The sequence below is a fragment of the Atta colombica genome, unplaced genomic scaffold (genome assembly GCF_001594045.1).
Source record: "Atta colombica isolate Treedump-2 unplaced genomic scaffold, Acol1.0 scaffold146, whole genome shotgun sequence".
NCBI lineage: Eukaryota > Metazoa > Arthropoda > Insecta > Hymenoptera > Formicidae > Atta > Atta colombica.
This window is the reverse complement of record NW_017259235.1, coordinates 715,628-724,515: the sequence shown is the minus strand read 5'-3', so window position 1 is coordinate 724,515 and position 8,888 is coordinate 715,628. Positions and strand designations below refer to the sequence as shown.

The window sequence follows — 8,888 nt, the reverse complement described above, 5'->3', positions numbered from 1 at the left end:
ATATTCGAACAAGATAATCAATGTAAAATTATGTACTTTTAACAATGCAACAAGATACATATATTCTTAGATCATGTATTCTTGATACATTAAAATATTTTTCTATACATAATATATACTTATATAAATATAAATATACAAGGTGTGCTCGACCTATGGGATTCTCGTGAGCAGATAAAGTGGACTGAACTAAGTCAAAGTCTTCTATTTACTCACGAGAGAGGATCCCATAGATCCGAGACATTCTGTGTGTGTGCGCGCGCGCGTGTGCGTGCGTGCGTGTGCATATTATGCATAATTTTTTATGTATTGTTTATTATATAATGTAAAATTTGTAAATATAATGATTATAAAAAGTATACAAATAAATTTCGTCAAGAAATGTATATAATTATGATATAATTAAAATATATTTCTATTGTACCATTGTATTAAAATTTTATTTTGTTAAAATTCTTAGCAACTTTAATTAATCCATCCTCGAGTTATCTCAGCGAATCTAAGAAATTTTGTACTTCACACTCAAGCTTTGTTACATCTTGTTGTAATTTTTTATAATTTCTTGAATTAGCATCTTCATTCGAAACTATTTCTTCTACAATCTTACAATTATTATATTCTTGTTTCCTTTCAGATTTCTTATCAGAATTTTTATATAAATGAAAACAGAATTTTTCTTTTTCTGTATATGGTAACAAAGTCTGCCATTTCCAATTTAAATTATTAATATGTTCTTGAAAACATTTCTCTACCTCTGAAATATGAGTAATTAATTATTTCTTTGCAATATTTACAATTTGACTAAATTTATGAAATTAGTGAAATTAGGATGTTACTGAAAATATAACGAATTAAAGAAAAAAAATATAGATTGAATATATTTTACCATTTATTCTTGCTTCATGAATTTGCTTTACAAAAGCTTCAGTCTCTGCATATAATCTTCTCTTTTCAAAATCTGCAATTCTACAATTATATTCTTGTAAATTTTGTTCTTGCATTTTTAATTTTTCCAAATCTGCAAGATTTTCAATAAGAAATTTTGGATATTCTGATATAAATGAAGGATAGGGTCCGCTATGATTTAATTGTAATAGCTCATCCCTGAAATAATTTTAAATATTAGTACTAATATATATATGTAATCAATTTGTGTGATATTAGAATGTATTACCTCAAATAATGATTAGGATGTATTCGTTTTGATATCTTTTGATCTAGCTTTCTCGCGATCTTTAACAAATCCTTGGCTCTAATATGACTTTGAGTGTTATAAAACGCTTTGATATCTTCAGATGACTTTAATAAAGAAATTATATTTTCTTTCAAAAAAATATTATATGCAACAACACATATCAATAACATAGAAGGTTTTTGGAAAGATATTAAATGATCCCACAAAATCAACCACTCGTCTCCTGACAATACTTCGCTCATTGCAGTTTGAAGTAATGGCCATGCATATTCTCTACTTGTGATTCCATGTTCGCAAAAAATGTTCAATAATATAGGATCAGCTTCTAGAAGGATATTCTCAATAATCCCCAAAATATTCAATGGTGGTAAAGGATGGTATTCAAACCACTTTTGGCAATAGTTTAGTAGTATACTTAAAATTAACTCAAAGGCAAGTAAGGGATCTTTCTGAAACAAATAAATATATCTTACTTTGCATTTTAAGCTAAACAAAATATCTGTCTAAAATAAAATAAGAAGATACCTGAAATGTCATAAGAAATGGGAAAATTAAGTTGGGAAGAAATAGACACTGTATTAGAAGAGGACACCATTGCAACAAGCAATCTATTGTCATGGCTAACAACGATGCTTTGCTTTTATCTGCCAAAGGAAGACTTTTTAAAATATTCAATGCAAATCTTTCATGTGTTACCTTACTTGTTAAGGCAATATATGCGTTTTTATTAGCTGGTAATTTTAAAATAGTGGACCAAATTAATGTACGATATTTCTCTGGATATTCTCCAAATTCTTTCAAAATAGGCATTAATCGTTTCATATTTAATTCTTGCTTTATGTTTTGTCTAACGCATTCCAAATGATCACTTATTTTGTGCGCATGTACTCTATATGGTTTTAACAATTTGTTAGGTTGAAGAGATTTTTTTGAAATTATTTTGTCTGTATGCATTATGTTTAAACATCCTTCCTGATCTATGTATGCTATATATTTACCAGTAGGTGAAATTACAAATTTTTTAATCCTATCAATAGAGATAGGTATTTCAAGAAAAGTTAATGCATTTATATCACAAAATTGAAGCATGTTTTTCGAGGATAGAAATGCAAGGATTTTATTTGCTCCACCATCTAATGGACATGGAACAACAGACAATTGTTTTGCTTCAATAAAATTATTAGGCAAACAAAGTTTCCTTAATAAACTCCAATCATATGTATTAAGAATGCTTATATTTCTTGTACCACCCATTATCATAGCTCTTCCATCTTTCGTAAAAATAAAATCTTTGATATAACGTATTCCAAATATCTTTGTATCGATTTTAATATCCTTATGCAACTGTCTCAATGTCCAAGCCTGCATAGTGTCATTGTGATATAACACGACGATATGACCCACATTAGAAAAGGCAGCTTTCTTGATAGCGTTCTTTATCCTAACATTTAATTGATGAACTTTATTATAAGAGTTTAGGTCCCATATTATTACTTCGTTTCGAGAGCTTGTCAGACAATGATGTTTATAAAAGGAAACATGTGTTGGTGCTAATTTGTGACCAGATAACAAGGAAAACTCATTGATATCGGTATAAAGCTTCCAAATTTTTATGTCACCTGTATCAAGTCCTATCAATATTTCCTCTGTACATATAGGATTAAATGTTAGAAAGGTAGGTCGCCCGATATTTCCTAATATTTTGTAACATGGAACATCTCCAAGCAATTCAATATAATGTAAGTATCCTTTGGTGTCTCCTACAATCAGATATTCTTCGTCGTGATTGAAAGACATTTGTATAAGACAATATTTTTTCTTGACATTGTTTGTAGGTTCATATTTGTAACAGTCGTTACTTTTAATTAATTTATTCCAGCCACTATTATACATAATACAAACACGTAATCATGAGCAAAAGTCAAATACAATTATCGTGATTTCTTCAAAGATCTTTTTGAATGTATATTTTATATTCTTATTAATTGTCCATTCTTCTTTTTCAATCGTGCAAAATAACATTTGTCTCAAATTAAATGTAATATATATTTTACGCAATATGTGTACAATTTATATCTACTTGTCTATGTCAATCAATAACATCAAATAAATAGTTTTTCATACAGAAACTGACACCGACAGAAACCGATACATTTAGAGAGACCTAACCTAACAGTACCGATACAATAATGTCGCCATCTATGTAATTATCCTTATAATATTTGTAGGATTAAGTCCTGCGTACAATAGAAAGAATAAGGAATTAAGAATAAAAAATAAATGATTCTAATCTATCAGAAATCGGATATATCAGAATATACGGTTTCTGATAGGTTAAAATCGTTTATTTTTTATTACTAATTCTTTATTCCTTCTATTGTATGCAGGACCTTACACATGCGTTCCAAAACTCATCGAAAAATAATAGTGTTTCAATCTGTTGTGTTTATCCATCGGTTTAATTATTTAACTTCATTTCTCTCTAGTTATCGAGTAGTAAATAACATAGAATCTAATAAAAAATGGTAATAGACATTAAACAATAAAGATGCAGTTTTGTGTGTTATTTCTAATATAAATGTTATTTTGCCGTAATGTGAGAAGTATGAAATAAGTTTGGCGAATACCTTCTCATTGCACGCGATATTCGATGGCGATTTTGACGATGATAGTCTCGTATCAATTAAATCGCCTAAAAGTCTTTTTTTTATGTGAATAATCTCAAATCTAACAGTCAACAGATTGTCTACTTATAATGGTGAGAAAGATCCAAATGTATAAATAATTGCTATTTTATTTTATGTTATTTTTTTATCACATATTTGTACCATATTCTAGATTTTGTAAGCGCGTGCAAGGAATGTTTATAATGAATAATATATATTTCAAAGTCTCAAATATTCTTTTACTGAATTTTATCTTTTCTGTAATACTCTCCCTAAATATAATATTATCAAATCTTGCTTCTATAAAATTTGTATGAATATCTCTTTGTAGTCTGTTGCTGAATTTTTAAAAGGCCTTCCATCACATGATGAAAACAATTTCGCAAATTTTCATACTGATAATGGAAATCGGACATGTGTCAAGAGGCCATCAGTTTATCTTCCTACTAAGGATTATCCTTCCGAACAAAGTAAGTATATATTGTATAAGTATATATAAGTATATTATAGTATATGGATGATATTTTAACATATTAGCTAAATTCTTTATTTTTACAGTCATAGTTACTGAGAAAACCACCATTTTATTGAGGTATCTTCATCAACAATGGGATAAAAAGGTAAAGGAGCAGTTAGAACATATACTGCATTTATATATATATATATATATATATGCGTGTGTGTATGTATGTATGTTTGTGTGTGTGTGTGTGTGTGTGTATATTGCTGCAAAATGATAAGACACTATGAAAATTTTTAGAATACTACTTTGCACGTATATTAAGCATAACATAATAAATAGAAATACTATCTTAAATAATAATCATGTAAAATAAATGGATAGTATAATCAATTTTTAATTTGAAAAAAATGATGAATTCTAAATTGAGCAAAATTATGAAATTCTTTCCTTAAAAAACAAAAAACATTGTAATTAAATAAAAGTATTCTTTTCATATTAATAATTAATAGGTCTGCCTTTATTGTAAAAAAAATTACCTTAATCATTTTATTAGATAAACTCATATTTGGTTTGTTAAAGAATTTTGATCTTCAGGATCAATAAAATTGTGATTTTCACTTTGTTAGGATCATTATTGTTTTCATTTTGTATATAGTTTTATTAAGTATTTCAAACGCATTTTCTATAAGATTTAAGTATATATCTTAGCTTTAAAATAATTTACAGTATAACTTATTGTCTGTATTATTGTGCTTAAATATGTAATTTTGTCTATTACTGTTTTGGAAATAATTCTATAATTAATATAATTCAAGTATTATTAAATTTTAGCAATATCTATTTATAGAGTTCCAAACTTTTTACTAACAGATCAACATTTTTTTTTAGTAATGAATATGATATATATCTATATATTCTTTTGATCTGAAGATAATAGAATAAACCATAATGTACTTTATGATTTCATTATTTTATAATTAATTTTTCTTAAATTTATATGTAGAAATTTCTAAATAATATCGACATTTTATTTGTTAAAAATTTCTTTTTTCATTTTGGAAATATCCAAGACAGATTTTTCTAGTTTGTCTCTATTATAGTATTATAGTATAGTTATCTTCTTTTCCTTTATTTATATAATAGATACAAAGACATTCACGATGTAGCAAGGTGTCTTATCATTTGATTCAACAGTATATTAACAATTAATAATATTACATACAAGTATTGCTAAACATGTTTATTATATAATACTTTTATGGATATTTTTAATCACAAATATGGAACTCTACAGAATGCAGATAGAAAGAGAGAATTTTTGTCTACCAATGGTGATTCTCAGGATGATGCATCTACAGTACGCAGTAAAAGGCCACGTCTCGATTTGAATAACAGTCTTTAAAATATGTTTTTCATATGAAAATATTGGATAATTAATGATTTATACACGATATAAATTAATTATTCCTAACGAACATGATGTTGATGGGTATTATATAAAGGTATATCATTGGTTAAACTTACAAAAGTAAAATATGTCCTTTTTGACAATATTTTTTAGTAAATTAATTTTTTTTTTATTCTGATTTTGTTAAAAAATTTAAAAGACTACAAAATATGATGAAATGATGTGCTTCATACATTTATATCGTGATATATTTTGAATATCCACTTTTTTTTTATGCCATCTAAATTGTTAAATCATTGTGTTAAATATTACTTCACATAGAAATTGTAATTGAAACAGCAATTGTACTATATTTAAATATTGTTTATATTTTTTCCTTCCAAGAAATTATTTATTATCTTTTTTCATATAAATTATTTATTAGGAAAGTGAAACTTATTTAAAAGAGATAGTATACATGTTTGTATATGCAAGACAAGTTATTACTATTTCAAATTTTTAAAGCATTTATCTTGTTTTAAGAAACTTATAAATTTTTTACACAGTATTTATTATATTATTTGATCTATTGCCAACTAAATTATAAAATTAGTTATAATTAAATAACAATAATAAATATGTAATAATTGTATTAAAGGAATTACCATTTCAAATAAATTGTTTGTATGTATAGATATTATTTGTGTGTTGCAATAAAAACTTATAAGATCCCTATAATGAAATATCATATCTCTTGTATGTTATTAGCCGATATTCATGATTTGTTCTTTTAAGATCATCTTAAGTAATTGCAATTGGTTTATGACATCTTAAGATTGTACTTAAGACAGTTTTAAATATAAGAATTCAACTCTAAATATCGGCCATTGAGCATATTACAAATGTATTAATATTGATTGTGGTATATATATATATATGTGTGTGTGTGTGTGTGTGTGTGTGTGTGTGTGTGTGTGTGTGTGTGTGTGTGTGTGTGTGTGTGTGTGTGTGTATGTGTACATATGTGTACATAATTTTTTAAACTAAATAAATAATTATTATATGTTTCGTTATTTTATATATGTTGATAAGATTTTAAAGAATTTAGAGAAAATAAGCGCCACAACAGAGAAACTATCAACATTAGGGCCGTAGCTATACTGGCCTACTGTGATAGAACTATTGGCTCCTGGGGGTGTATCTTGAAATGAGGTGAAAATTATAAAAGTGAACAAATTCACTAGAATATTTATAATTTAAGTGGTCAATACCTAATAATCATTGCTCATTTTTGTAATTTTCACCTCATTTCAAAATATACAATCGAGCCCCTACACACTGGACGCGGAAACGCTTGCCGCGCGACAAAATGAGACGCGGTAACCAATGAACACATTAGGAACTGTAAGCTGTTATTGTTATATATCGCATCATATTTGCTGCGCAGCAAGTATTTCCGCGTCCAATGCAGGCGATCGATTCTTGGGAATGATTCTATATCTTGAAAGATACAGGGGGTCGATTGTGTATCTTGAAATGAGATGAAAATGCCAAAAAGTGAGCAAATTCACTAGTTATTGACCAATTGAAATTATGAATATTCTAGTGAATTTGCTCACTTTTATAATTTTCACTTCATTTCGAGATACACAATCGACTCCCAGAATCTCCTGGGGTTCAATTCTGTATCTTGAAACAAGGTGAAAATTACAAAAATGAGCGAATTTATTAGAATACTAATAATTTCATTGGGCAATATCTAATAAATTTGCTCATTTTTGTAATTTTCACCTTGTTTCAAGATATAGAATCGATTCCCTTGTTTGAAAATACAGAATCGAATACAGAAGCTATGGCTCGGTAGAGTCGATGATAGAACGGAAGTTTATCAATAAATCAATTCATATTTTTCTCGTGTTGTCTATTTTTTACAGATAGAAATAACTATGTAATTTACTTCAAAAAATGAGTTTTGGACTTTTTGAAGGCTGCAGACATTACTTATACTTGTATTTATATGCCCGTATTCATAATCAAGCCTTATATTTAAGGCTTCCTTAAATTTATCTTTAGATGCTCTACGAATTATTTCATTGGCTGCTGAGCATTTAAAGATAAATTTAAGGAAACTTTAAGTATAAGATCTGAATACAGGCATTAGAGACATTACTTAAGATTCGATTGCACCAATCTTTCGTTGACTTTAAGCGCGAGGCATAAAACTCTTGCCCATATTCATAATCTTGTACTTAAGGCGTCCTTAAATTTATCTTTAAATGCTTAATAGTCAATGAAATAATACAGTATCTGATATTTCTCTTTTAAAGCCGAAAGAGAGAGAGAGAGAGAGAGAGAGAGAGAGAGAGAGAGAGAAACTCAAAGAGGAAGTCATCTGTGGTTCGTGTAATTTCCACCTGGCGGTGCGTGTATATATATATATACAAAAAGCAATTTCAAAGATATACATCTCATATCTTCGCACATTCTGTGCATGATGTAACGCGAACATAACCAAAAAGAAAAAAAATTTGCGAACAATATTTATTATTTATAGAGATGTAAAGATATGCATACGTCGTTTAAATTGCATCAAGCTAATTCGATGGCTCGTGTTTTGAGATGGGAAATCACGCTACATGTCAAGTAATCACAAAATTATTGGCCTATTTACAGAGCTGTGATTCCATTACTAAATATAGGATTTATTTTTAGGTTGGAGCTAGTTGTAGTTTGAATCGGGAATCTATTCCAAAATCAGATTTCTAAGAGGTTGGTAATCTATACCAGCATAAATACTGACTATTTCTATACGGCATTCGTTGTTCTTAATCATTACATCTTATTAGGAAAGTTTTACAAATAGTTTAAGCAAATTTCCATCAGCTGTCAATTTTCTAAAACACCAGAATTTCAAGAAACGATAGTGTTTTTTAGTTTTTCTACAACCTGTACATTTTTCTACAACATGTATAAAGGCTAACAATTTCATTATATTTGTCACAAATAGTTATAAATTTCATTTGTTATGTTATAATTTTAGGAATAAAAATGGCGAATGATATAATAATGAGAGGCAAAGACAGATTACATGAGATTAGTATGAAATTGGAACAGAGTCATTTGGTGTATCTGCAAACAGATGATAGCCCTTTAAAATTACAACAACGACATAAATTG

General features: G+C 27.7%; 3 protein-coding genes across 3 annotated transcripts in view; 2 read left to right on the top strand and 1 right to left on the bottom strand.

Annotated features, from left to right (window-relative positions):
• Positions 1–485: 485 nt before the first annotated feature.
• On the bottom strand, positions 486–3,088 carry LOC108685144 (TBC1 domain family member 31). The gene is made up of 4 exons (XM_018189807.1): positions 1,721–3,088; positions 1,175–1,644; positions 887–1,104; positions 486–754 (listed from the first exon to the last, which is right to left on the bottom strand). The coding sequence occupies exons 1-4, from the start codon at positions 3,086–3,088 to the stop codon at positions 486–488; spliced, it is 2,325 nt and encodes a 774-aa protein (XP_018045296.1).
• A 574-nt stretch (positions 3,089–3,662) lies between these two features.
• Positions 3,663–6,408, top strand: LOC108685141 (DET1- and DDB1-associated protein 1). The gene is made up of 4 exons (XM_018189802.1): positions 3,663–3,953; positions 4,193–4,331; positions 4,420–4,481; positions 5,619–6,408. Exons 1-4 carry the CDS (start codon positions 3,951–3,953, stop codon positions 5,724–5,726), a joined length of 312 nt encoding a protein of 103 aa, XP_018045291.1. The 5' UTR covers positions 3,663–3,950; the 3' UTR covers positions 5,727–6,408.
• Positions 6,409–8,217: 1,809 nt separating this feature from the next.
• Positions 8,218–8,888, top strand: part of LOC108685114 (protein tamozhennic) — a 2,938-nt gene continuing 2,267 nt past the window's right edge. The window contains exons 1-3 of the mRNA XM_018189767.1: positions 8,218–8,354; positions 8,424–8,480; positions 8,752–8,888. The exon at positions 8,752–8,888 is cut by the window's right edge and continues 2 nt beyond it. Of these exons, the coding sequence (XP_018045256.1) occupies positions 8,760–8,888 (129 nt within the window). The 5' untranslated portion in view covers positions 8,218–8,354; positions 8,424–8,480; positions 8,752–8,759. The remainder of the gene's footprint in view (positions 8,355–8,423; positions 8,481–8,751) is intronic.

Coding starts and splice junctions, on each gene's coding strand:
- LOC108685144 (XM_018189807.1), bottom strand. CDS start 3,088: ATGTATAATAGTGGCTGGAATAAATTAATTAAAAGTAACGACTGTTAC. Junction 1,645..1,720: donor CATTTCTTATGACATTTCAG/GTATCTTCTTAT, acceptor TATTTGTTTCAG/AAAGATCCCTTACTTGCCTT. Junction 755..886: donor TCATGAAGCAAGAATAAATG/GTAAAATATATT, acceptor CTCATATTTCAG/AGGTAGAGAAATGTTTTCAA.
- LOC108685141 (XM_018189802.1), top strand. Junction 4,332..4,419: donor GGATTATCCTTCCGAACAAA/GTAAGTATATAT, acceptor TTATTTTTACAG/TCATAGTTACTGAGAAAACC. Junction 4,482..5,618: donor ATCAACAATGGGATAAAAAG/GTAAAGGAGCAG, acceptor GGAACTCTACAG/AATGCAGATAGAAAGAGAGA.